Source organism: Chaetomium strumarium (assembly GCF_033439665.1).
Source record: "Chaetomium strumarium strain CBS 333.67 chromosome Unknown B0T15scaffold_7, whole genome shotgun sequence".
In the NCBI taxonomy this organism is placed as follows: Eukaryota; Fungi; Ascomycota; class Sordariomycetes; order Sordariales; family Chaetomiaceae; genus Chaetomium; species Chaetomium strumarium.
The window spans coordinates 146,008-169,690 of NW_026944435.1; the positions used below are offsets into that span (position 1 = coordinate 146,008).

The 23,683-nt window shown below is 57.4% G+C and overlaps 12 protein-coding genes across 12 annotated transcripts; 7 read left to right on the forward strand and 5 right to left on the reverse strand.

Annotated features, from left to right (window-relative positions):
* Positions 1 to 138: 138 nt before the first annotated feature.
* B0T15DRAFT_514024 (retrieval of early ER protein Rer1) lies at positions 139 to 901 on the forward strand (the record flags this gene model as incomplete). Its single annotated transcript, XM_062868089.1, has 4 exons — positions 139 to 207; positions 262 to 379; positions 455 to 754; positions 816 to 901. The coding sequence occupies 4 exons, from the start codon at positions 139 to 141 to the stop codon at positions 899 to 901; spliced, it is 573 nt and encodes a 190-aa protein (XP_062717730.1).
* An 831-nt stretch (positions 902 to 1,732) lies between these two features.
* Positions 1,733 to 3,282, forward strand: B0T15DRAFT_403849 (RNA polymerase II-associated; the record flags this gene model as incomplete). Its single annotated transcript, XM_062865230.1, has 2 exons — positions 1,733 to 2,006; positions 2,078 to 3,282. 2 exons carry the CDS (start codon positions 1,733 to 1,735, stop codon positions 3,280 to 3,282), a joined length of 1,479 nt encoding a protein of 492 aa, XP_062717731.1.
* Positions 3,283 to 3,587: 305 nt separating this feature from the next.
* On the reverse strand, positions 3,588 to 6,358 carry B0T15DRAFT_541548 (glycosyltransferase family 90 protein). Its single transcript, XM_062869867.1, has one exon. The coding sequence runs from the start codon at positions 6,044 to 6,046 to the stop codon at positions 3,995 to 3,997; it is 2,052 nt and encodes a 683-aa protein (XP_062717732.1). The 5' UTR covers positions 6,047 to 6,358; the 3' UTR covers positions 3,588 to 3,994.
* Positions 6,359 to 7,006: 648 nt separating this feature from the next.
* On the reverse strand, positions 7,007 to 7,968 carry B0T15DRAFT_287298 (ribosomal protein S8). Its single transcript, XM_062863657.1, has 3 exons — positions 7,687 to 7,968; positions 7,369 to 7,438; positions 7,007 to 7,312 (listed from the first exon to the last, which is right to left on the reverse strand). Exons 1-3 carry the CDS (start codon positions 7,817 to 7,819, stop codon positions 7,123 to 7,125), a joined length of 393 nt encoding a protein of 130 aa, XP_062717733.1. The 5' UTR covers positions 7,820 to 7,968; the 3' UTR covers positions 7,007 to 7,122.
* A 523-nt stretch (positions 7,969 to 8,491) lies between these two features.
* On the forward strand, positions 8,492 to 9,125 carry B0T15DRAFT_514028 (50S ribosomal protein L30e-like protein; the record flags this gene model as incomplete). The annotated part of the gene is made up of 3 exons (XM_062868090.1): positions 8,492 to 8,494; positions 8,601 to 8,916; positions 9,001 to 9,125. 3 exons carry the CDS (start codon positions 8,492 to 8,494, stop codon positions 9,123 to 9,125), a joined length of 444 nt encoding a protein of 147 aa, XP_062717734.1.
* A 110-nt stretch (positions 9,126 to 9,235) lies between these two features.
* Positions 9,236 to 10,379, reverse strand: B0T15DRAFT_287575 (uncharacterized protein). Its single transcript, XM_062863661.1, has 3 exons — positions 9,875 to 10,379; positions 9,637 to 9,739; positions 9,236 to 9,565 (listed from the first exon to the last, which is right to left on the reverse strand). Exons 1-3 carry the CDS (start codon positions 10,052 to 10,054, stop codon positions 9,411 to 9,413), a joined length of 438 nt encoding a protein of 145 aa, XP_062717735.1. The 5' UTR covers positions 10,055 to 10,379; the 3' UTR covers positions 9,236 to 9,410.
* A 543-nt stretch (positions 10,380 to 10,922) lies between these two features.
* Positions 10,923 to 13,248, reverse strand: B0T15DRAFT_287554 (Neurochondrin-domain-containing protein). The gene is made up of 3 exons (XM_062863660.1): positions 12,692 to 13,248; positions 12,326 to 12,632; positions 10,923 to 12,269 (listed from the first exon to the last, which is right to left on the reverse strand). Exons 1-3 carry the CDS (start codon positions 13,078 to 13,080, stop codon positions 11,046 to 11,048), a joined length of 1,920 nt encoding a protein of 639 aa, XP_062717736.1. The 5' UTR covers positions 13,081 to 13,248; the 3' UTR covers positions 10,923 to 11,045.
* Positions 13,249 to 13,409: 161 nt separating this feature from the next.
* Positions 13,410 to 16,852, forward strand: B0T15DRAFT_505042 (chloride channel). Its single transcript, XM_062867519.1, has 5 exons — positions 13,410 to 14,538; positions 14,669 to 14,821; positions 14,868 to 14,982; positions 15,038 to 15,129; positions 15,183 to 16,852. The coding sequence occupies exons 1-5, from the start codon at positions 13,588 to 13,590 to the stop codon at positions 16,728 to 16,730; spliced, it is 2,859 nt and encodes a 952-aa protein (XP_062717737.1). The 5' UTR covers positions 13,410 to 13,587; the 3' UTR covers positions 16,731 to 16,852.
* A 97-nt stretch (positions 16,853 to 16,949) lies between these two features.
* B0T15DRAFT_287670 (uncharacterized protein) lies at positions 16,950 to 17,325 on the forward strand. Its single transcript, XM_062863663.1, has one exon. The coding sequence runs from the start codon at positions 16,982 to 16,984 to the stop codon at positions 17,198 to 17,200; it is 219 nt and encodes a 72-aa protein (XP_062717738.1). The 5' UTR covers positions 16,950 to 16,981; the 3' UTR covers positions 17,201 to 17,325.
* On the forward strand, positions 16,950 to 18,495 carry B0T15DRAFT_287730 (uncharacterized protein). Its single transcript, XM_062863664.1, has 3 exons — positions 16,950 to 17,316; positions 17,371 to 17,397; positions 17,462 to 18,495. Exons 1-3 carry the CDS (start codon positions 17,236 to 17,238, stop codon positions 18,380 to 18,382), a joined length of 1,029 nt encoding a protein of 342 aa, XP_062717739.1. The 5' UTR covers positions 16,950 to 17,235; the 3' UTR covers positions 18,383 to 18,495.
* A 271-nt stretch (positions 18,496 to 18,766) lies between these two features.
* On the reverse strand, positions 18,767 to 19,602 carry B0T15DRAFT_487206 (Mss4-like protein; the record flags this gene model as incomplete). The annotated part of the gene is made up of 5 exons (XM_062866420.1): positions 18,767 to 18,851; positions 18,907 to 19,066; positions 19,147 to 19,284; positions 19,381 to 19,492; positions 19,588 to 19,602. 5 exons carry the CDS (start codon positions 19,600 to 19,602, stop codon positions 18,767 to 18,769), a joined length of 510 nt encoding a protein of 169 aa, XP_062717740.1.
* A 938-nt stretch (positions 19,603 to 20,540) lies between these two features.
* B0T15DRAFT_287658 (fatty acid hydroxylase superfamily-domain-containing protein) lies at positions 20,541 to 22,140 on the forward strand. Its single transcript, XM_062863662.1, has 2 exons — positions 20,541 to 21,399; positions 21,480 to 22,140. The coding sequence occupies exons 1-2, from the start codon at positions 20,721 to 20,723 to the stop codon at positions 21,926 to 21,928; spliced, it is 1,128 nt and encodes a 375-aa protein (XP_062717741.1). The 5' UTR covers positions 20,541 to 20,720; the 3' UTR covers positions 21,929 to 22,140.
* The last annotated feature ends 1,543 nt before the right edge of the window (positions 22,141 to 23,683 follow it).

The window sequence follows — 23,683 nt, forward strand, 5'->3', positions numbered from 1 at the left end:
GCAACGGCAGCCCGCCGCCTTCAGGTTTCAACCACTTTATTCAGTTCCCCAGCTGGCATCTGCATTACTGTGCCTTGCGTCGAGGTCCTCCGGAACGAGGGTTACTGCATAAATTTCCCGACTCAAACTCCCGTCGTGATGGATGCCCCGGACGAGCCGGCGACGCCCTTCAGCGCCGTCACTGCGCAGACCAACAAGTTGCAGAGGGTACGTTGCGACAAAGGGCCTGATGTCGCAGCCAATTCACTGACATGCGGCCAGCAATACCAAGCGCTCCTTGACCAGTCGACGCCATATGTCCTCTACCGGTGGATTGGCACAGGGGCCGCCCTGGTCATCTTCTTCCTGCGTGTCTTCTTCGCGCAAGGCTGGTACATCGGTCGGTTCTCCCTGCGCCCGATTCTATTACTCTCCAAACGCCAGCCCGCAACTAACATCCTCTTCACTCATACAGTCGCATACGCGCTCGGGATCTACCTCCTCAACCTGTTCCTGGCCTTCCTGCAGCCCAAGTTTGACCCCTCCAACGATGCGCTCGACAACGAGATGGAAGACGGCGCCGCCGGCACGCTCCCGACCAAGCAGGACGAGGAGTTCCGGCCCTTCATCCGCCGCCTACCCGAGTTCAAGTTCTGGCACTCGGCCACCCGCGCCATCGTCATCTCGTTTGTGTGCAGCTGGTTCGAGGTCTTCAACGTGCCCGTCTTCTGGCCCGTCCTGGTCATGTACTGGTTCATGTTATTCATCCTCACGAGTAGGTGGCCTGCTTTCGATTCCCCGTTTCAGCTTGTTTCACATACTGATGTGGAGTTCAGTGAGGAAGCAAATCCAGCACATGATCAAGTATCGCTACGTGCCCTTCACCATTGGCAAAGCGCGTTACACCAAGAACAGCTCGTGAGGAGCGGATGTTCCGACAGTAGAATACCGCATTTTCGCCACCCTGAAGACCGAGAGGCGGCGCTTGTTGGTGATAGAACGGGGGTGTTCAGATATCCTCAATGTATTATGACGCATGCTCGGAGGTCACGACGGTCCTGGAAAACTCTATGTACTCATATATTTAATCAGCTCGCGGCTGCGGCACTGGGTTTCGGGCGGGCAGACTCGGCGTAATCATTGCCACTTTTATTTTTTCGAACGGGGGGCCGGCTTGCCATAAGGAGGGGGGAGGACGGGAGTTTGTGGAATGAGACGGGATGGCAGGCGGAGATCTTGTTCGAGCGGGCGAAGGTGGGCCAATTGAGATATGAAGAAGGGTCCATGGTCTTTTGGATGCCCAAACCATCCGACCTAAATTGTGCTTGGTGCTCTAAAGTTGTGGATGTGCAACTGGTAAACCTAGGGGTCTCTCCTTCCATGTCGTTGAAACTTGGACGCTCTTCATGGACAGGGGCTGCGAACAACAGGATGTAAAGTTAACGTACTGTCCTATACGTGTCACCGTCCTCAATAGTGCGGCTCTCTATATTTCACCTTGGTGCAGTTCCTACGTTGTAGGTACTTCTTCTATCCTCTGGACCTTCGATCAAGCTCAATTGGGCCACCGATATTCTTAACTATTCAAGTTGTGGTCAGCGGGACAATAGGAGTGTTCACTTGAGTCGCGGTGGCAGGGGTCCTTGGGGAGCCCCATCTGGAATTTCGGATGCTTGGCGCTCTTCAAATCCATTCGCGACCGCGCATCACCTCTGTTAACCGCATCACAACGACCGACTTCAGTCAAGCCAAGATGTCGTCGTCACAATCGAGAAGCGGCGGCGAGCGCATGATACACCAAGACTACATCGCCAGGATACGATATTCCAATGCGCTCCCTCCACCCCCAAACCCGCCGAAGCTGCTCGACATCCCCAACACGGGACTAGCGGGCGGCCAGTACACAACGCCGGGTTTCGCTTCGCGCCTTGCGCGAGAGCAACCTTTGAACATTGAGGCAGACGCCGAGCTCGGCATGCCACTAGACTTGGTTGGCATGCCGGGCGTCTTTGATGGTGACGAGAGCGGTCAGTACATTCTTTTCGCCCGTTGGCCCCCGTCTCTGTTTTCCGTGCAAACGCTCACACAAGACACACAGCCATTCAAGCACCCGCTCACCCCCCGCCCGTCCATCCCCATGACCGCATTCTCCTCCGGCCTCTCTCCACTCTTGGTAAGCCCAAGGTCGGCGACACCGCCGTTTCCTTCCTCCGACGAACCGAGTACATCTCGGCGGTATCGTCGGTACCACCCAAGCCAAGACCTTCGGACCACGGCTTCCTCAAGCCTTCGTCAGGCAATGCCGTGAAGCGACCCGAAAAGCGGAAGGCCTCTCCCGAACCAGACAAGGGCACGCCAACCTGGATCAAGCGGCGCATCGAGAAGAGCTTCGAGGTAGCCGCCGCCAATCTCGCCGATCGGTCACGCGTGAAGCACCCATCGAAGCGCAACCTTAAGGTGGTTGATGCCTTCCCGGTGCTGCCCGACCTCGAAGCCTTCCCCGACTCCGGAGCGTACGTGACCGTCAAGTTTACCACCAACCCGGTCAACAAGAGCGACTCATACGACACACGCCTGCTCTCCGGCATCTTCAAGCCGATCGAGCGCACGGCAGCCGAGGACCAGCTCTATGAAGCCGCCAGAGCGGCATGGGAGATGGATCCGAGCAAGCCCAAGCCGACACAGATGATGAACTACGACCTGTTCCTCCCCGCCGACACACGGACGGGTGAGAACTTCCGCGCCAAGTTCGACGTGGACAACCCGGACCACGATCGCCGCTCGCTGTACACGAGCCACGACTCGGGCGGCAGCTTCCGCTTCCCGCGGGTGCGCGCGTACGAGACGGCGCAGGAGAAGGAGATGGACCACGACAACAAGTACGACGAGGAGGTCATCCTGGCCTACCGCGACGACGCCGGCGAAGACGACGACAGCACCAGACAACAACCACAGAAGGCTGTCTACTACTACCCGGTCATGCTGCGCACCACGATCCGCAGCCGGCGGACCAAGAACATCGCTCGGACGATAGGGCTCGCCGACGATGAGGAGGAACGGCCGGTCGACGAACTGCACGTGCGGGTCGACGACCCGAGCGAGGGCCTCAGGGAGCATCTGGCGCGGTACAAGGAGCAGCCCGTGGGCGATCTGTCGGAGGACGAGGAGGAGCAGGAGGTGGACGAAGTGGAGAACCCTCGGAACGGTGCGCAGCGGAACGGGGACTCGGCCAGTCCAGCGGCGAACGGGGAGGGGCGTGACGATGACGACGATCAGGATGCTGAGGGTGATGAGGATGAGTAGAGGATGGGAGATTTTGGAAGGCTGTGCAAATCATTCTCTTTAAGAGTATGCACCTGTGAGCGTGGAGTTTTGATGACGAGGCTGGCTGCAGAACAGAGGATATGAATAAGTAATAGTCCCAGCCAGCATTATGCTGTGACGGCCGCCGCAAGATCATGCTTCGTGTGCCGGGCGGCACGCTGCACTACGGCGAAAACCGGCGGCAGGGAATTTAGGAATGGTATCCAGAGCAACAGATAGTGCAACGCAGGGGGGTAATGATAACCCATAGAAGGTGGCTGCAACTGCTCTAGACAACAGGCTAGTATCCCAGTCTAGTCATAATAAGTAGGTACCTATGGATGAGTAGGGGGCATATGGCCCCCTTTCCAGTTGCATGCCTGATCCAGCGAAGAGCAGCTCAACCGGAACGCCAGATCCTTTCTCTATACTTCCTTCAAGGGTCAGTATAATAACCCAACCCAACGGTCTTCTTTCTTCTCCATGCGCTCTCTCCTCCGAGAAACGAGGTATGCCGCACCTTGTATTAGGTATATGCCCAGATAGGCTACCCAAATCCCACCTCTATCAATCAGCGTACCCCTACTTCAATCATAGTAGATACCCAATGTTATCCCTGTCATCGTCGATGACCCGGGCGTATCTGTGGGATCCGGGTTAGTATGTTCAATTCACGAAGAAGATTGAGCGGGAAAAGGGGAACAAAGAAAACTCACTCCAACAACAACCTAAAGAACCATGCCTCCAAATCCTCATTCCTCAACACTTTTCCCGCCCACTCTCTCCCCTGCGCCGCCAACCTCTCCGCCTCTTTCCTCCCCCCTTCTTCATCATTATTATTAGTATCCTCTCTTTTACCCACCACATTCGCATCGTCCCCGCGAGTTTCCCGGCGTGCAACAGTTTTCTTCTTCCCCTTCTCCTCCAGGTGCGTCCCTCCATCACCAACACCAACACCACTATGCCCATTGCCGTTCCCGTTCCCACCACCCAGCCCAAAGAACCTGGCCGCCTCAAGCCACTCCTCGCCATGCAGGCTAAGCGGCACGAAATGCACCCACGGCCGCAGCCACTCGGCGTGCCACTCCCGGAAGATGGCCCACTTGTACACGAGGCTGCGGCTGCGGAGGAAGGCATAGAACCGGCCCGAGAAGGCGTTGCCGTCCATGTCCAGCACGTGCTTGTACTGGAACGCGTCCTCCTGCTTGGCGTACTCGGCCACGCTGAAGAATGCGCGCTGCGCGTCGCAGTCGCCCGGGTCGCATTGTCCGATGTGTGAGAAATGCACGTCGATGAGCGACTTGAAATTCCCCCGGGGCACCTCAAGGCTTGTCCAGTTCGTAGACTCATTGGGATCAGACTCAGAGGGGGGCGGCGGCGGCGGGGTGAGGATCTTGGCCTGGTCCGGCGCGTTGATCTTTTGCACGAAGCGCTGCCGGTGCTGGCGCCGCCATCCGCCGTTGCGGGAGAAGCCGCCCGTCGTGGAGCCGCGCCAGTAGAGCCGGTCGTGTTTGGCGTCCCAGGCCGGGTCGGTGTCTTCCGAGTAGGGGACCTTGTCGGCCCAGTACCAGGGGGAAGGGTAGATGATGTCGGCGTAGGAGGAGATTTTGGACTGGGAAAAGACGGGGATGAGGTCGTGGATCACGCCGTACGCGTTCGGCCGCTCGAAGAAGCCGTAGGTCGAGGAGAGGGAAGGAGACAGACAGATGTCGGACATGGCGGTCCAGTTGTAGACGAAGCCGAGGTCGCTGAGGCCGTACTTCTCGATGTCGTCGTACTGGTCCTCTTCTTCGAGGATGCGGGCGGGCGAGTCCGGCGGGCAGGACATGCGCGAGTGTGTCCAGACGGGCTGGTGCGCGAACAGGTTGAAGCGCGTCTGCTTGACCTCGTCAAAGCGGCCGTCGTAGTTGAGGTCGGCGGGCTTCTCGGTGAAACCGTTCCGGAGGGTCCTCTTCGCGTTGACAGCTGGCTTGGCGACTGTCTCGGCGACGTGCATCAACCGGGCCATATCGTCATGCGGCACCACAACCCGCGGCTCGTCGTTGACGTTGAAGGCCAGGTCCATGTCGGGCAGATCCCGGACGAAGCTCCCCATCATGTCAACCAGGGCCGTCTGGAGCCACTCAAACCCACCGAAAATGTGCTTCGCTGTGCCATTGCGCACCTGCACCCCCATGAGCTGGTTGTCGAGCCCGAACCCGAGCGCCTCTCGCACCCGCGCGCGGATCGTTGCGGGCTTCAGGCCCCAGAAGGGGGCAAGCAGCTCGTGGATCGTGTCGAATTCGTCCACCAGCAGCACCTTCTTGCCCTTCGCAAACTCCCACCACCTGTCGAAGTGCGGCGGCGGCGGCAGTCCATATCGGCGGCGGTACTCCGAGACGGCATCGCGCAGCGTCCGCGACTGACGAGCCTTGACCTCCTCAAACTCGCGCTCCGCATCTGTGACGAGGTGCACTATCGGGTGTGGCCCGCCGGGCGCCGGCTTTGGCTTGGTCGACGCGAACTTCTTGCTGGTGAAGGCGATGATATCGCTGGGGTCAGGCTGGGGATTCAGGGGTCCCTGCGCCTGGGACGCTTGTTTGTTAGGGAGTGGTCCCAATCCGGCCGGCGACGTCCTCGAGATCGAATAGAAGCAAAAGACTATAAAGACGAGAACGCCGAGGATGCCGATTTGGCGGTTGCGCATCGTCAGCTTGTCTATGATCTGTACCAGTCTCGTCACGCTTGCTGCGCGGCCGGGGCGCGCGGCCCAAGGAAAGAGCATCAGCTTGGTCTTGTTCTCGCCTATTTCAATGCTGGATTCAGCCGTGTCCTGTCTCTGGCGGCGGCTCTCTCCCTACGGCCCAGCAGCCTTCGGTTCGCATTGGGTGAAGAAGCGAAATCCTAACGCTCCGTCTGCCGGTCGTAGTAACTACAGCGTTCTTAAGTTGGGGGCCAGAGGCAAGTGTGCGGAATCGTGCCAAGGACGATGTCCATTGTAATTTGTCCACGCAAAACGGTGCTAGTAAAACCGTGTGGGGTGACTACTCCGCCGACCGCCAATTAGGTACACAGTATCGTAAGATGGTGTCCAGACTGCCAAACCGAAAGGTTGCGTACAGTTCGTACAGTGTTCACATTACTCTCGAATATCTGGACGATTGTTCGGCCCATAGCAGGAGCACTGTCAGTATCGGTACTACAAAACCCCCAATGCTCTTCCATGTTCGATGCCCGGGGCACAAGTTTTATAATAACGTCCACCATACGAGCCCGACAGTTACCCGAAAACCGAGGTTTATCACCCCATCATGATCACACGTGACCTCCACCAGACCACATATCATCTCCGAAGACTGGCATTCTTCTCCCACGAAGGTTCGTCTTTCCGTGGCGGCCTCCACGGCCCCCCGCCACAGGCCACCCAAAATCCTTGCTGCCTGGGCTGACGCTATCTTGGCCAGATCACACATCATTTTCACAAGACGTTCTATCGTCTCCGAGACTGGCATTCTTCCACAAAGGTTCGTGCTTCCGTGGCGGCCACCGCAGCTCCCCCGCCACAGGCACCCCAAATCTTTGCTACCCGGGCTGACGCTATCTCGCATAGGTGGATTACAGCTGGGCATCAGAGAACTGGGAAGAACTCAATCTCACATGGGAAAGGCGAATGGGATCACAGAGTCTGAGCGGCAAAAGCCCGGTCACATTTGGTGGACATAAGCTGCGGCAATCCTGTCGAAAATGCAGGCCGTTTGTATTCACGGAAGGGTATCCCTCAAACGCAGTTGAACGCCGCACATGCCATATCCTTTTTGTGCCTTTTGCATCCGGTCATCTCTCGTTCGCCTTTTTTGGTGTCTAGTAGAAGAAGCCGATGATCTTGCCAGCGACGTGCTTGCGACGGGCCTCCTCATGGTCCATGATCCCAGCCGAGGTGGTGAGGATGACGTAGCCGAACTGACGAGCCGGGAGGAGCTTGACCACCCACTTCTCGAGCTCGGCCAGGCGGACGTTGTAGCGGGGTGAGATGACACCGCACTTGTTGAGGCTGAGAACAGTCAGCATACGATCCTCAAGGGCATCCATCCTCGTCTTGCTACTAACCGGCCGTTGAGCTGGACAACGATCTTGCCGCTGCGGTGGGTGTCGACCTCCTCGAACTCGCCAATGTAACCTGGAAAGCAAACCAGTCAGTTGTTTGTTGCGAAAGATTAAACATTGCACATCATTGGCGTCTCCGAGAACGTGTAAGACCCTCGCATTAGTGTTTGATTTCTCGGCAACTTAAAGGGCTGCGATCGTGGGGCGGAGATAGACCGTCGCCTAGTTATCATGCCGAATATATGGGCATGGGGGTTGTGGAAGGTCTTCCACTTCACTCGGAGACGCCTCGCGGAGAGGGGTGTCGGCGAGGCAACGTACCGTGGCGCTGCATGACCTGCAGGAACTTGACGATGACCTTGGAGGAGGGCCGGATCATGACCTGCCTCTTGCCGGCCTTCTCGGCGTTGTTGATCGAGTTGAGGGCATCGTGAAGAACCGAAGTGCGGACCATTTTGGCGGTTGTAGGGTTGTCGGAACGGAGATTCTCAAATCGTCAGAGGAAATGAGGTATCTGCCAGCATGCCGAAGCGTGCCATGTTAGCCTTCCGAGGCTCGAGGAGCGTGGAGAGTGCCCTCGTCGACAGGTATCAAGAGGGTTCTGCCTGCTCAGTTGCCGGTGAAGAGAAGCGTATCAGGGGACGGCCTCAGCGACGGCGCCGGTCACAGCTTCAGCCGTCCCGTGATTGCTTCCTTCGGCCTTCGCAAAAGGCATCTTCCTGTTGACAAGCCATTTTCCGATTGCGATGATTTTACATACCTCGGTTGTGCCTGCGTGGAAAGGACGTGTGGATTGGGGAGGTCGAAGATGGAGGAGAACAGCCGCGACAAGAAAATTCAAGGCTGCAAGAGCTGTGGTGGTCCGTGCCAGCGAAAACTTGCCCTAATGCTGAGATCCGCCAGTGTGCGCTTACCCTAGAGCGGACTAGCGTCGCTGAATTCCACGCGACCACACAAAATTCAGACCCCAGCCGATTGGGTGGGGCCGATAAGTCCGCACACATTCGCTTGGAACTTTCTTGGAGCCAAGTCGAGATCGCTCCTCCCAACACAAGCAAAACGAATTAATCCCCAATTACTCTTCGAGGATCGTACCCGACAGCTTAGTGCAAATAACAACGTCAAGATGGTGAGAGCCCTCGTCCTACCTCTTGGAACTCTGCCCCCGCGATCCCCGCTGGTCGATTTTCGATGAGAGCACACCCCGCTAATTATGTCTTCCAACCCCAATCCAGTCGGACGTAGAAGAGACCAACGCCCCGGAGGTTGCGGAGGAGGTTGAGGTGTCGGCCGATGCGACTAAGGGTCAGATGTCGGTTCTGGATGCGCTCAAGGGCGTGCTGAAGCTGTCGCTCATGCACGACGGCCTCGCCCGCGGCCTGCGCGAGGCGTCCAAGGCGCTGGACCGGAGAGAGGCGCACATGTGCGTGCTCAACGAGTCGTGCGAGGAGGAGGCCTACAAGAAGCTCGTCATCGCCCTCTGCTCCGAGCACAAGATCCCGCTCATCAAGGTGCCCGATGGCAAGCAGCTCGGCGAGTGGGCCGGTCTCTGTGAGTTGGCCTGGAATACCTCCCGTGCAGGGTCTTTATTTCAGAATGGGATGCGGTGTGCTGACTGGGCTGCGTGTTCAAAAGGTGTTCTCGACCGCGAGGGCAACGCCCGCAAGGTTGTCAACTGCTCGTGCGTCGTCGTTAAGGACTGGGGTGAGGAGTCGCAGGAGCGGTCGATCCTGCTCAACTACTTCCAGTCTGAGGCTTAAGAGAACCAAAATGCAGGCGAGGGTAGTGACGCTTCCCTCCAGGGAAGACTGAAGGGTGGGGATAACATAGATGGATTTGGGACGGTGGTTTCCTCCCAGGTCGTGAATCCGATGACCTATGCTTCCTCGGATACACTCAAAGATCTCACCGGATGGCATCAAGATGGCGGGATACATGGTGGCCCATTCATGCGGCTACCCTTTGCATTGGGCATGGGAAACCCCTTCGAGACAAAACAAAAAAGAAGCCTCGCAACCTGGCATTCTGGTTGTTGCCAAACCAAGTTACTTGCGTCCCTCGACCATGATGATGTGATATCCAAACCCCGTCTTAACTCGCTCAACCGTGGGGCTGTCCACGGGGCTGGGCGGGAGCTCGAAGGCCACCTTTTCGAATGCCGGATCTAGGTTCCCTTTTGCCTGCCAGCCTAATGACCCTCCTGAGTAAAGCAGTGTGAGCGTGTTCCCATGTGATCATCCGTGTTCCACAGAGGCGACTGAACGAACCTACCTGCTTTGGCTTTATCCTCAGACATCTCCCTAGCCACAACGTCAAACTTCTCGCCGTTCTTCAGCCTCGTCATGGCCTCCTCGCTCTTGGCGAACTTCTCACACTGTTACGTTTGGTAAGAAGAAAGAACCGAGCTAGAAGCTTTCTACGTGATATATGGTGCTTCCCCGGTTCCCCCTCTGTCCCTCTACCGCCGTACTCATTACTCCTAGTAAATTCAAAGGCAGTCGAGACTTACAAGAATATGTCGGACGTTTATGCTTTGCGCGCCCTTGAGCTTAGTTGACTTGCTATCGCTGCTCTCAGTGTCGACCTTGCCGGCGCCGCCTTTCCCGCCCTTCTTGCCGCCCTTGTCGGTCTTGTCTGTCTTGCCGCCCTTTGCCCCGGCTGCGGGTTTGGTGTCTTTGCTTTTACCCATGAGCTCTGCTCTCCGTCTAACTTCCTGGTGTAAATTAAAAAAAAAGACTAGGTAGTCTAAGCTTTCGGAAGGGCGTAGAGAATCGGAATCCTGTGGCTTTGAGGGCTTGGGTGGGTGAAACTGCGTTGTGAAAGCTCAGTTCTGCTGTCAGTGAGAAACTGAGTGGGTTGCCCCTCCACTGCAGATGAAGGGTTAGGGCCAACTACGAGCGTTCTTTTCATCCCCCTATTGTCACTCCCTTCATAACCCAGGTAGATTCGCCTTTGACTCCCTAAATATAATATATATATGCCTTTCTCTGTTCTGAACGTCTCGGTGTTTTCTCATTTTGGTGGATTCTTGATTATGGTATCAGTCTCAAGACAACCATCCCTACAGGTAGACAGGTTTCGGATCTCATATTGTCGCGTGCCCGTTACTATTTACCTCGGCTGTTTGCTTCAGCGAGGATGGATGGCCTAGGTGGACTATTTCTCATTGCTATCTGATGAGAATACGGACTTTGTCCCCCATTCTGCGTTCTCAGCATGTCCTCCTTCGTCTGCGCAGGTCCGCGATCCACCCCTGACCGCCCTCTTTCATTGCTTGTGTTGGGTAGCTGCCGAGTGTGTTCCAGCTCCTGATAGTATCTGAAAGGTGTTAAGCCGTCAGAGCGACCTCCATCAGAGTTTTGTCCGTCTCCGGGCTCGCAGTCAACCTGGACCATGCAACATACGATCCCTTGTGCATTCTCAAGACTAGGCATTCATCCGTTCGGCGCTTCCAGACCGCATCCGGCCAGGCGCCTAGCGTCTGAGTTTGTAGGTAATGACTCGAGACGAAGTATTCGCCGGCCATTGATTGTTAGTCTCCATAGAGCTGTCGCTCGAGGTCCGGTAGCGTCAATCCTCTGCCAATCAGCTCGCAAAGCCGCCGCTTTCGACGCTGGCCGATCCACGTCTGAACAGTGGCCCGGAGAGTTATGGGACAGCAGTCCGCACAGAGGTTGGATTCACCTCAGACCACTTAGCGTCCCCTGCACATCCTCCAGCGCCTCTTCCAACGCCTTATCCCCCGAGGTCTTCTTCTTCAGCTGACTCGCAATCCCCAACACCGCGCTCGTCGAATGAACATATCTCTTCTGCATGCCCGGGTGCGCATTCGCCAACAGCGCCGTGACCAGCTGCAGCGCCGCCACCTGACACTCCTCGACAACAGGCGACTGTTTGGCCTCGGGCACGTACCAGGCCGCCACGCGGGTGACGACATCCATCCACGCCTCCCTCGGCCCCGGCCGCTCCGCCTCGGCAATCTGCAGCAGCACCCGGACGATCTCGATGCCCCGCGCGGCGTCGGCCTCGTCGCTGACGGTGGAGCTAGCCTCGAGGATGGACAGCAGATCGTCGGCCAGCGCCGACCAGCCGCCGTTGTCGAGGAATGCCTCGCGACCCTTTCTCTCGACGATGATCCCCTCGAGAGCGACCAGCACCGGTCGGCGGAAGTCGAGTTTGCTGCCGTTGCCCTGACTGCCATCCTGGTAGAGGTCGAGTAACATGTCGGATAGCCCCGCGGCTTCCTTTCGCAGGAGGTTGTTGTCGTCTTCCCGGATCCAGATGGCCAGGGCGCGGACGGCGGCCAGGATGAGCGGGTCGTCGGCGGCATTGTCGCTCTTGGAATCCCAGGCCAGCGTGAAGTGGGACCCGGCGGCGGTGTTGGCGGTTCCCACGCGGGCTTCGGGATGCAGCCCCATTGCGCCGGCAACCGAGGCGTCCCACCGGTCGCGCAGATATTCCGTCGTCAGGGACATGGTTTCGGAGATGGCCTTGCGGATCTTGAGGAGGAGGTCGGGCGAGATGACCCATGGCAGGCTGCTGTCACCGACTGAGTCCATGGAGCGGACCAGATAGCCGATGAAGTGGGAGACCACGTTGAAGGCTGAGGCGAGCCGCCTGGCGGTTTCGGGATACTGGGGGCTGTTTAGCTGCTCGAGGAGGGTGGGGAGGGTGGCGCGGATGTCGACGAGGATGAGGTTGATGAGGAGGTAAGAGAAGGGGTTGTCTGATTTGCTGCCCCGTTCGGCGAAAAGCAGCTGGGGCGCCTGTAAGGGGTAGACCTCGAGGAGCGCAGCGGAGAGATTGGTGAAGGCGGCGCGGCCAGCGGCTGTGGGACGGCTGACGACGAGGTCGCGGATGAACCTGCCTAATGATGGTAGCCAACTGGGGTTGAATGGCAGAACCTAGGACCGTGGTTAGCTCTATAGTGCTGATGTGTGCGCGCTCAGGGGCAACTGACCTCGGGCTCTAGGCGAGGGAGCAAGTTTGCTAAGAAGCCAAGCAATGTCACCGCATCAGTGCCCTTGAAGGACGAAACAAGGTTCCCAATGGTACGGTCAATCTTAGATTTTAGATCTGTCTTGTCTGCGGCTGCCGTCATAGCATTGAGCCATGCATACAACAAAGTGTCTAATGCGAGGGGTTGCGAGGAGGCAATCTCGGTCAGGGGAGACGGATCCTCCACGGCCGTGAAGATCTGGGCACCGCTTGGCTGGCTCACCAGACTCACTAGAGTCTCGAGCGCCAACCGCATGGTGTCATTGGAGCTGCTCGGTGGTCAATAAGCCGGTTTGGCTGTCTGTCGAGAGTTGATGGGATGGCTTACCAGTAGAGGAGACACACCACAAGCTGCGGTATCCGGCCGAGCAATTTAGCGTTCTGTCTGGCGTGTTCTGGGAGCAGGGCGGCAAATGTGTGCAGTACCGACACGGCAAGATCCAGCATGTCGTTGGAATCCCTGCGCGACGATTCCGAGGAATCCTGTGCCTTGTGCTTGGACCCGGTGCGGATCAGCCGATCGAGGAACTTTGGAGGGATGCTCTCCCACAGGCCAACAACGACTTCCTCATTGCTCCTTAGCTCCGGCGTGTTATCCAGGACTGACTTGAGCAATGCCAGGCCGACAAAGCGGGATGTGTCGTCCTTTGCACCAAGCAGTGTCTTGATCTTGTCGATGGACGGCCCCTGCTCGGGTGCCGTGGTAGCTTCACTCATCCTGACCGGCCTATAGAGCCCAATCTCGGTCCTTAAGATGAGCTGTACTATAAGGCATCATTCACGTACACATTAAATGCGCAGTTCAATGCTGCCGAAGAACAAAGTGAGTTCTGGGCCAGGTCGGTCCTATGGTATTCATGTCCATACCAATTTCATCATCCGCATGGTCTGTAACTTTACGTACGTACGTGTACTCCTAGTACGGTGTAACTAAAACGTTACCATCGACAAGGTTGCGCTGACAGTGGGGCTGCAGATCATCAATTCAGCCCCAGCCCGGAACAAGGCACGCACAGACCACTCCTAGTCTTTCACCTCACTGCAAGGCGATAAGATAAGTGACGGACCAGCTCCGAGACAGCACTCGAAGACGACTCGACGCGGGCTCAACACCAGAACCAGGACGTTGCGCGCCTGGGATCGCTCAAACGCCACGACGTAATCCCCCGCAAGCTTTTTGAACGGGATGAGAATGGCCGATACGTCGCGATCGCTTCACACCGCATGCCCCCGATCAGCGCAATGAACAATGGGGCGCCGAGTGCAGCGCCGTCGAGCGCATCCCGTCCGCCGACCGGCCACGACAACGGCAACCCTTATGATGCCCCGGACACCCACGATGATGCGGACGAATTAGACCTTTTAGGCGACGACGGCGACGACGGCGACGACGACGACGACGCGACGCCCATCTTCCGCGATGACCCTCTCCAAACCGACCTCTCCTCTCCGCTGACCTTCAAGCGAAAACAAAAGCAGCAAGGCTTCCTCTCCCAACCCGCACGCCTGTTCAGTGCCCTAACGGGCCGGGCTTTCAACAGCAGCAGCAGCAGCAACAACAACAACAACACATCGTCCCCCCGGATCAGTCATGACCTGCCCCCACTACCACCCCACCGGTACCCTCCACCTCCACCCCCTGACACAACGACGACGACGACGGGCCTCAACATCCTCCACCCCGCCGACCAAGCCACCACCAACAAAGACCCCTCTGCTTCTACGCTACCACACGACTGGTACGCGGACGAAGCGCCCCGTCTCCGGCGCGCCGGGTACGAGGACCTGACGGCGATCGACTGGATCTTCGAGTACACCAAGGAGCGGCAGCGGCAGCGCGCGCTGCACCGGCGCACCGCCGCGCTGCCCGTGCTGGGCTACGTGACGCGGCTGCTGGACGCGAGCCAGGTGTGGGTGGTGCTGATCCTGACGGGCCTCGCGGTCGGCGCGCTGGCGGCGGGGATCGATGTCGCGACCGACTGGTTGGGCGATCTGAAGTACGGGTTCTGCCAGGAGGGCGTGGATGGCGGCCGGTTTTATCTGAGTAAAGGCGCGTGCTGCTACGGGTATGAGGGGACCAGCCAGTGTCGGGCGTGGCGGAAATGGGGGGAGGTGGTGTTCGGGGAGGGCAGGGGTGAGTGGACGGTGGAGTATGCGGTTTATTGCGTCTTTGCGGTAGGTTTTCTGTTATTGTGTTATTGGGACAGAGTTCGTATTTCTGTTGAGAAAGAGGTGGATGGTGGTTATTATGGTGATGATGATGATGATGCTGGCTATGGGGGCTGATTTTGAGCTGTACCTCCAGATCACGTTTGCAGTGTCGGCTGCTCTGCTGGTGAAGGAGTACGCCATCTATGCCAGGCACAGCGGGATACCGGAGATCAAGACGGTGTTGGGCGGGTTTGTGATCAGGAGGTTCCTGGGGATATGGACCCTGATTACCAAGTCGCTGGGTTTGGTAGGTCTCTCTGGGCTGGTGTAAGGTACTGTTGCTGACTGGACAGGTCCTGGCGGTGGCATCCGGGATGTGGCTGGGGAAAGAAGGCCCTCTGGTCCACGTCGCCTGCTGTTGCGCCAACGTCTTCATCAAGCTGTTTCCCAGTATCAACAGCAATGAAGGTACGTTGACGCTTTGTCCCCTTGGCCGCTTAGCGTCATAAGCTAACACGAGCAGCGCGAAAAAGGGAGGTCTTGTCTGCGGCCGCGGCCTCGGGTATTTCTGTCGCCTTTGGGTCGCCCATCGGCGGTGTGCTCTTCTCTCTCGAGGTAACTTGAAGCTCCTACAATCCACCTTACAGTGCAGATCCTGACATGAACAGCAACTATCGTACTACTTCCCCGACAAGACCATGTGGCAGAGCTTCGTGTGTGCCATGACGGCCGCCATGGTGCTCCAAGCGTTGGACCCCTTCCGGTCGGGCAAGCTGGTCATGTACCAGGTGACATACGATAGAGGCTGGCACGGCTTCGAGCTCATCCCCTTCGTCCTCCTCGGCATGCTCGGTGGCATATACGGGGGGCTGTTCATCAAAGCCAACATGAAAATGGCCAAGTGGAGAAAGTCATCGCCGGCGTGGCTGGGTCCTTTCAGTCAGGTCGTCCTTGTTGTCTCTCTTACCGCACTCATCAACTTTCCCAACCACTACATGCGTGCGCAGTGCTCCGAGTTGGTAGCCAACCTCTTCACCGAGTGCTCAAAGATGTTCGACGACCAGTTCGGGCTCTGCAAAACCGGCGCGGCGTCCGCCGGCACCATCCTCCTCCTCATTTCGGCCGCTTTGCTAGGCTTCGGCCTCGCAGCCATTACCTTCGGGCTCCAGATCCCGGCGGGCATCATCTTGCCGTCCATGGCCATAGGCGCGCTCACAGGACGCGCCGTCGGCATCATCATGGAAATCTGGCAATTCAACCAACCCACCTTCATCGCCTTCCGCTCCTGCGAACCCGACATCCCCTGCATCACGCCGGGCACCTACGCCATCATCGGGGCCGCAGCCGCTCTCGCCGGGGTCACGCGCATGACCGTCTCCATCGTGGTCATCATGTTCGAGCTCACGGGGGCGCTGACCTACGTGCTGCCCATCATGGTGGCCGTGATGATCTCCAAATGGGTCGGCGACGCATTCTCGCGGCGGGGCATCTACGAGTCGTGGATCCACTTCAACGAGTACCCCTTCCTGGACAACTCGGAGGAGACGACGCCGATCCCGGACATACCGGCGTCGCAGATCATGACGCGCATCGAGGATCTCGTCGTGCTCACCGCCACGGGCCACACGATCGCGTCCCTGTCTGCCATCCTCGAGTCCCACCCCTACCGCGGCTTCCCCGTCGTCTCGGACCCGCGCGACGCCATCCTGCTCGGCTACATCTCCCGCGCCGAGCTGGCCTACACCCTGCACGCGGCCACGCAGCCACCGCGCTCGCTGCCCCCGGAGACGGAGGCCTTCTTCGCGCACCAGCCGCTTGCCGATCCGCGCACCACGCTGGACCTGCGGCCGTGGATGGACCAGACGCCGCTCACCCTGCCGAGCAGGAGTCGGCTGCACCTGGCGGTCAGCTATTTCCAGAAGCTGGGGCTACGGTACGTGTTGTTTGTGGATAGGGGGGCCCTGCAGGGGTTGTTGACCAAGAAGGATGTGTGGTATGTGCTGAACGGCGCGGAGGAGACGAGGCGCACGAGCTTGATGGCTGAGACAGGGGACGGTGAAGAGATGCATAGAGGTGGCGGGAGTGCATTGCGTACGGGCGTGGCGAGGGAGGATGGCGAGGGCGAGAGTGCCGGTTTGTTGCGGGCCGTTGGCTTAGCCGATGATGGGGAAGCGCCCGCTTTGAGTCCGGGGTTGGATCGCGGGAGTATATTGTAGACGGGGTTTTGATTCGATTTAGACGTGAGATACGACCGTATCGAGAGGGTTACCTAGTTGTTCAAGCGCTGTGAGTGATTCAGGTGCATGAACCTAGGCTCAGGGAGTTAATTGCCTGAAGCACAACTTACAAGGCATCTCTTTTCACCCTAGCCCAAAACTTCCAGGGTAACATTACGTCACACCAGGACCTCTGAACACATAGAAGACAGCGCGACTCGGTTTTGCAAGATTTCGCAGCACGATAAGGTATGTTATTTGTAATGTATATTTCCGGCTTGTACCCTGCTGTGTGTATGTGTGCACAGTCCCTGGGCTCTCCCTCAGTGAGTTTGTGGACCCTGTTTACACTGTATCCACCTTCGCGCATGTATGTGCTTTCAGCTCGCCTCATTGCTTCACCGACACTGATCTCCAAACCACGCTCCAGGTTGATATCGCAGTATTCTTGTGTAACTGATGCCCAGTAACACGCTGTGACTTTCACCCTTATACGGACTGCGCCATGTCAGGGCAAGGAGTTAAGGACATCCTGAAGAAAGGCTGGCATCCCGAGAAGGAAGGAACGTCTCTCAAGGGGCAGGTGGTATGTCAAGTCTAATGGGGCACTGTTGCGAACTCTGTACTGACATTTTCCCAGAAAAGCCTGATTGGCAAAGGCGACGATGTGCGTTAATTTCTTTACTTCCTGGCTCACTAGCCGAGTTGTTAACCATCAGACCCCTCTGCAGACCCGACGGAACGCCAACCACGTTGCCCCTCCCCTCTCCTCCTTGCGCGACCCATCCAGCTTTGCGCCCCCGCCAAAGCGTAGTCCCAATGCAGCCGTCAGTCCAACAGCTTCCGCCCGCTCATCACCAGCACCCCAGACCGGCCCAACCCTGCCCCCACGAACAGGAGCGGGAGCAGCAGCGGCGGCGGCGCCAGCAGCAGACGAGCCACCCTCTCCGCCGAAGCCATGGCGCCTCGACACAACCGGCCTCTCCACGGCACATCTGCCGCCGCCCCCAGGACGAAAAGACGCGGCTGACGGCCGCACACCACCACCACCACCACCCACAGGCCACGGAGGTAGACCTGCTCCTCCAAGCCTCCCCCCACGCCTCCCGCCACGATCCTCAGCCTCCACCAGCACCTCGCCGACAGTGACAGCGTCGCCCTCCCGCTCCGCATCCCCGGCGCTACCTGCCCGGCCGCCTCCCCCTCCCGCACCAAGCCAAAGCTACCTGAACCAATCAGCCATCAACCGGCTCGGCGCAAGGGGCATCTCGGTTCCCGGCCTCGGGATCGGTTCCACTACTAACACGCCTTCCAACTCACCACAACCGCTGCCAGCAGCTCCCGCGCCGGCGGCAGCACGCGGACCTCCCTCCTCCGGACTCGGGACTGGGGCTGGAACGGCGGTGAGCGAGCTCCAGTCGCGCTTTGCGCAGCTTAGACCGCCTTCCTCGACTGCGTCTGGGTCTGGGCCAGGGCTGGAAGCGAAGAAGAAACCGCCGCCGCCGCCGCCTCCGAAGAAGAAGGCCGGTTTGGCTGTTGGTATGGGTAGTACGCCACAGGCACAGGGATATGGTAATGGGAATGGGGACAATAAGGAAGCTGGTGAACCGTCCCCGCCGCCTATTCCTTTGGCTACGAGGCCCCGGTTCTGAGGGTGCGTGCGAAGGAGAATAAAAGAGGATTGTCACATTTGATGATGCGGGTCGTGTTGCGAGATGCCATTTGCATTGAGCTCATGGGCTACCTAACCATGGACGATGATGTGTTGCCAAGACAAGCAGACGCAAAGTAAGAGGACCGATAGAAAGTGGTGGACGAGGGAAGTGCACATTTGCGCGTCCGTTGCCCTGATGGGCAATGGCTAAGCCAGACCCTTGGTTACATCGAGGTATCAAGGGACATGGGAGAACTCCTCTTCTCTGCTCCAATACGTTTTGGGTAAAATTTCCAAACGCAGCGTTTTGGTGAGGAGGCGGACGGGCGGGGGGTTCTTTTGTGGCAACTGCTGGTATAAAAAACAGGCAAGATCCAACCCCTTACACCTTCATCTCCTTCAAGCCGTGCTTCCAGACAACGACGTAAGGTGTCACACCATCCTCACGGTAGTTGAGGAGGACGACCCTGGTCAAGTTAGTTTTCCTCCATTTTCCGGCGGAGACAAGGATTCGGTGCTCACATCGCATCGGGGTTCATGGACTCGCCGGTGTAGAACTCCCAGTCCTTGAAGTTGGCGATGATCTTCTTGGCGAAGCCCTGGGCGCCCGTCTCGAACTGCTTAATCTCCTCCTCGGACTTGCCGGCCTCCACGAGCTTGGCCTTGACAGCCTTCATGTAGCCTGCGGGACAGAGGAACCAGGTCAGCGCTCGTCCCCACCAGAGACATACATGCCCCCACCAAGAGTTTAATGTTACTTACCCTTCAGGTAGGCGAGATAGCCCTTCTTGTCGAATTGTGTTGACTGGAGACGGAACGAGTGGATGATGTTGTTGACCTTGACCTCCTGGTCGTCAAGAGCCTCCTCACCCTCCTCGGCGGAAGCGTTGGCACCGATGTCTGAATGTCAGAATCGTTAGCCCATGGTCAAACCCTTCCCACTGACACACAAGACTCGGGATCTTGCTGTAAACTGGAAGGACCGGTTTGACGCACCGACATTGACGGCGCCCTCGGTAATCATAGCGCAGTCGGCCTCATAGGCGACACCATCGACCTCCTTGAGGTCGTACGAGTCCGAGATGATCTCGTCGCCGCTGATAATATCCTGGTCGGAGCCGGGCTCATGTTAGCGGATCTGCGTGCCTTTGCGCGCGATGGTTGGTGTGCAGGGCACTCGAATCCATGGGTTGCCCGACTCACGGTGTAGATAATCATCTTGACAGATGGCTTGTGTTTATCTGTAGGATATGGGAAAGGAGCGTCTCAACAGAACCGTTCGTCAGAGAAGGCTGGGTTTTAGGTGCTGGGGAAAAAATTGAGCGGGGGGCCCCAAGAGGTCGAGGAGGGGTACTCGGCGGGGCAGCTTTTGGTGGCAACGGGGGCTGTCTAGACCGACCGTGCGCAGTTCAATTGATCCCTGCTCAGACATGGAGGGAAGTTGAATGTATCGACCCGTAATAAGTACAAGGTAACTATCGTTCTACGTACTCTGCTTTGGCCCTTTCTGTAGATTCTGTATTTTCCTTCCATGCGTTCCACTCCCAGTCTCGCTCTATCCAATTGCCATTCCACTAGAGCCCTTATCAGCCCTACGTTAGCCCAGGTGTACACTGTACAGTCTTTTCTAAATGGATGCTTACTTACTAATTACTAGTAGTCCTCATAACTGGCGTGAGCCAACCAAAGCTGGGCTGTACTGTGCCCGAGCTCACTTGCAGACTGTGGTGCATACCCTAACCCTGCCTACTACTATCGCGGCTCACCTGATACCACGTTAGCCCTAACCCTGAGTTGACCTCTGATTCAGGCTCTTGCCGCTTCTCCGGGGCTGCATGAGTCCCTGCCAAGACCAACAAACAACCCAATTCTGCCAGGGCCCAGGAGACACGACACGGTCGAGAAACGCGTTGTCTAATTATGCCAGATAGGAGAGGTTTCATGATCCGTGGTCTGGCCTGGAATGCAGCAAACATCAATTGGGCCCATGTATTCAACAACAGGTGGTCAAGTCATCAGGAGTAAAGTGTTCGATTCCCCGAGAGTGGTGCCATCTATGGCGAGACACCTTGAGGGACGGGAAATTGAACTCTGGACCGTGCAGCGAGACGATTCGCTGTTTAAATCGGGACTTGACTTCTCCACCGCCGAGCGATCGTCTTTTTCTACTCCGGCCTCTCCGCGCCACCTCTTCGCCCCCGGCGATCTTCCATTCTTGACTTCTTAACTTGACTCTGCTGCTGTCACAAGGCAGCTTTCATATCCAATTCCACGAATTTGCGCCCGCCAACTTCCCGCCTCCATCTGCTCGCCGTTGACACGGTCCCGCTCGCACAATGGCGAACATAACGGTCGCCTCCGATTTGCCGCCATTGCCGGCGTACGAAACCCGGCCGATGCCCGATCTTTTGCCTTTCATCTCGGACTTCTGGCTGCTGGCCATCCTCCCGCACATCGCGTACTGGGTTGTCTCGTTGATTTTCCACGTCATCGACATCTACGACCTCTATCCGCAGTACCGGTTGCATACGCCCGAGGAGATTACCCAGCGCAATCTGGCGTCGAGGTGGGAGGTGCTACGCGATGTGATTATCGAGCAAGTCATTCAGATTATAACGTCGGCTGTCTTGACGCTGTCCGAGGCCCAGCAGACCACCGGTATGGAGGAGTATGACGTCGCTGTCTGGGCGACCCGTATCCGTTTGGCGCAGCGGACACTGCCGTCCGTCCTCGGAGTGCTCGGACTAAACGCTGCGGCCATCTCTAAGAACATGGCTGCTACCCACCCGCTGCTGGCCGGCGCGCTGGCTGGCGGTCACTATCCGTTCCTCACCACCACCCTCGACGACGTCACCGGGGCCGCGGTGCCAGCGTTTGCGACATGGGAGCTGTTGCTGGCCAAGGCCATCTACTGGGTCCTTATCCCGTGTTTCCAGTTCTGGGTTGCCGTCGCGTTCTTGGACACCTGGCAGTACTTCATGCATCGGGCGATGCACGTGAACAAGTGGATGTACAGTATGTCACTGTCCCATTTTCCGCTCCCACTTACCCTTCCCAGCGAGCGCTCGAGCTAACCGAAATCCCAACTGCGACAGCCCACTGGCACGCCCGACACCACCGCCTGTACGTACCGTACGCCTACGGCGCGCTGTACAACCATCCCGTCGAGGGCTTCGTGATGGACACGCTGGGCGCGGGCGCCGCGTACAAGGTGGCCTGCATGAGCCCGCGGATGGCCATGGTCTTCTTCACGTTCAGCACGATGAAGACGGTCGACGACCACTGCGGGTACAAGCTGCCATGGGACCCTCTGCAGCACATCACGAGCAACAACGCGGCGTACCACGATATTCACCACCAGAGCTGGGGCATCAAGAGCAACTTCTCGCAGCCCTTCTTCATCATCTGGGACCGCCTGCTGGGCACCATGTGGACGGGGGATGCTAAGGCCAAGTATGAGCGGACGCGGGCGGCAGCGGCGGAGAAGAAGAAGGATGTCGCTACGGGGGCCCGTACTGCTAATGGCAAGGCCAAGGCAAAGTAATCTGGTTTGGATGCGTGTTGGGGTTGAGAAGAAGTCCTGGACCACTTCCATTCAGCCACAATTCGCTGGGCGGGTGGTTGATAGACTACGAAGGGCCGGCGCACGCGAAGCAATCGGCAAAAGCTTATGATATATTTTTTGCAGACTTGGGAAGACACGCTCCAAGGGAGGCCCCTGTTTTGGATCCGTTCCGGAATGGCAAATCCAGACAACCAGGACACAATGCGATATTGGGCATCGGGAGAAAGGAAGGGGAGCGTTCCCGTTTTGTTTCTTGGTTACAAACACCGCTACCGCTAATGAAAGACCGATATGTGTATATAAAGATTCACCACTCGACGACTTGATTGGACGGGAACGGGCCGGTTATGAGGATATGGAATACCGGTGTTCTAGCGAGTTTCTGAAGGCGCGGATGTGAAGTTACGAGGTGGTAGGGGAGGCCCCTGGCGGTGTTACACTACAGTACAACAACACTAGGATAATGATAATAGCCTTTTTGACATACTGCCTCCATAGATATGGCTCATTCATGATTAGTTCATCAGATTTGGAGCTGCCCCTGCAACAACGCGGCGTTCCCGTTGCGGGTGCGTCGATCATCTGCGGCTCTGCGGCATCCTGGTTTTTTTTCTTGCTTCGCCGCGATAATGCCCTACCTCTCGAAGGTGAGATGGTGTGCTTTTTTAGTTGGATCCAGAGACGGGAAGGATTGATGGTCCCCGGGGCCTTATCCATCCGCGGTCGGCGAACTCGAATGTGGGGGGGATGCCGTTTGTCAAGACGCTTCATCCGCTCCAGGTCCTAGGCTGGGGCGGGATGGTTGCAATAAGGGCATCTCCTTAGTGTGCATGACGAGAGTCCCAGTGCGCATACTGTAATGTAAGAGTGTTGGGTCTGATAGTCTGATACAACTTGGATTTACCCTCCCTTAACTAACACACATATTGGACCTCGCACTCACACTGGGAGTGGTTGCGAAGATAGGGGACGGTGAGAAGAGCTGTGTCTTCACCTCACATGGAACGGCAAACAGGGAGACTATGTGTCCTAGGGACTAGGTACCTTACCTATCGTGTGTGCATATCTTATAGGTAAGGGGATAGGCTGAGCAACTATAGCAGTAGTAGTAGATACGGAGTTGACTGATCTAGGGGGGCCTTCTTTTTTCCTGTGTATCACGACCGCAGCTTGGAGTAGAGCGATAGCGAGGTAAAGAAGGAAGGACATGTAGAAGGCCTGGGAAGCTCGTTGTCTGCGTTGTAAGCGAGGCGGACGGTACCTTAGTTTGGAGGGGGGCCAGACCTTCCATGGGTCCTGGGCTGAGACAAGGCGGAGTACTATAGGGTGCAGTTGCATTGCAGCGTTTCCAGAAGGAACCTCGGCCTTGATAGGCTTCGGATCTGCTGGAAGACGGGAAGATTGGCTGCGTTGGCATCATACAGCACTTAAGGTACCTACGTAATGTATCTAAGGGAAGGCACCTTCCATTGTATAACGCGACTGGCGTGCCAGCCAGCCCAACTAGAACCGAGTACCGATCGCATCAACCAATTGAAGTTCATTCCGCAGACCGCAAGACCTTTTATGTCCGGGTCTAGACTCTAACACGCAATGTGAAGTCTGCATCCCGAGGACATACTTCGACACTCATTAGGATATAGTTTTAGCAGGTGCCATGGCGCCGGTCCATAATAGTCGTCTCCTCTCTTCCACGCATCCTCCGCAGTTGAGTCGAGTCGTTAAGCTTCCGCC

Excerpts from the sequence above, each read along its gene's own strand:
- B0T15DRAFT_541548 (XM_062869867.1), bottom strand. The coding sequence starts at position 6,046 with ATGCTCTTTCCTTGGGCCGCGCGCCCCGGCCGCGCAGCAAGCGTGACG.
- B0T15DRAFT_287298 (XM_062863657.1), bottom strand. The coding sequence starts at position 7,819 with ATGGTCCGCACTTCGGTTCTTCACGATGCCCTCAACTCGATCAACAAC. Across the intron at positions 7,439-7,686 it reads GCAGGTCATGCAGCGCCACG|GTTACATTGGCGAGTTCGAG; the intron begins GTACGTTGCCTC and ends TTTGCTTTCCAG. Across the intron at positions 7,313-7,368 it reads GTTGTCCAGCTCAACGGCCG|CCTCAACAAGTGCGGTGTCA; the intron begins GTTAGTAGCAAG and ends GACTGTTCTCAG.
- B0T15DRAFT_287575 (XM_062863661.1), bottom strand. The coding sequence starts at position 10,054 with ATGGGTAAAAGCAAAGACACCAAACCCGCAGCCGGGGCAAAGGGCGGC. Across the intron at positions 9,740-9,874 it reads TAAACGTCCGACATATTCTT|TGTGAGAAGTTCGCCAAGAG; the intron begins GTAAGTCTCGAC and ends CAAACGTAACAG. Across the intron at positions 9,566-9,636 it reads TGAGGATAAAGCCAAAGCAG|GAGGGTCATTAGGCTGGCAG; the intron begins GTAGGTTCGTTC and ends TGCTTTACTCAG.
- B0T15DRAFT_287554 (XM_062863660.1), bottom strand. The coding sequence starts at position 13,080 with ATGAGTGAAGCTACCACGGCACCCGAGCAGGGGCCGTCCATCGACAAG. Across the intron at positions 12,633-12,691 it reads GTGGTGTGTCTCCTCTACTG|CTCCAATGACACCATGCGGT; the intron begins GTAAGCCATCCC and ends ACCACCGAGCAG. Across the intron at positions 12,270-12,325 it reads TCCCTCGCCTAGAGCCCGAG|GTTCTGCCATTCAACCCCAG; the intron begins GTCAGTTGCCCC and ends CCACGGTCCTAG.
- B0T15DRAFT_505042 (XM_062867519.1), top strand. The coding sequence starts at position 13,588 with ATGCCCCCGATCAGCGCAATGAACAATGGGGCGCCGAGTGCAGCGCCG. Across the intron at positions 14,822-14,867 it reads TTACCAAGTCGCTGGGTTTG|GTCCTGGCGGTGGCATCCGG; the intron begins GTAGGTCTCTCT and ends CTGACTGGACAG. Across the intron at positions 15,130-15,182 it reads GTGTGCTCTTCTCTCTCGAG|CAACTATCGTACTACTTCCC; the intron begins GTAACTTGAAGC and ends TGACATGAACAG.
- B0T15DRAFT_287670 (XM_062863663.1), top strand. The coding sequence starts at position 16,982 with ATGTTATTTGTAATGTATATTTCCGGCTTGTACCCTGCTGTGTGTATG.
- B0T15DRAFT_287730 (XM_062863664.1), top strand. The coding sequence starts at position 17,236 with ATGTCAGGGCAAGGAGTTAAGGACATCCTGAAGAAAGGCTGGCATCCC. Across the intron at positions 17,317-17,370 it reads CGTCTCTCAAGGGGCAGGTG|AAAAGCCTGATTGGCAAAGG; the intron begins GTATGTCAAGTC and ends ACATTTTCCCAG. Across the intron at positions 17,398-17,461 it reads TGATTGGCAAAGGCGACGAT|ACCCGACGGAACGCCAACCA; the intron begins GTGCGTTAATTT and ends ACCCCTCTGCAG.
- B0T15DRAFT_287658 (XM_062863662.1), top strand. The coding sequence starts at position 20,721 with ATGGCGAACATAACGGTCGCCTCCGATTTGCCGCCATTGCCGGCGTAC. Across the intron at positions 21,400-21,479 it reads CGTGAACAAGTGGATGTACA|CCCACTGGCACGCCCGACAC; the intron begins GTATGTCACTGT and ends CAACTGCGACAG.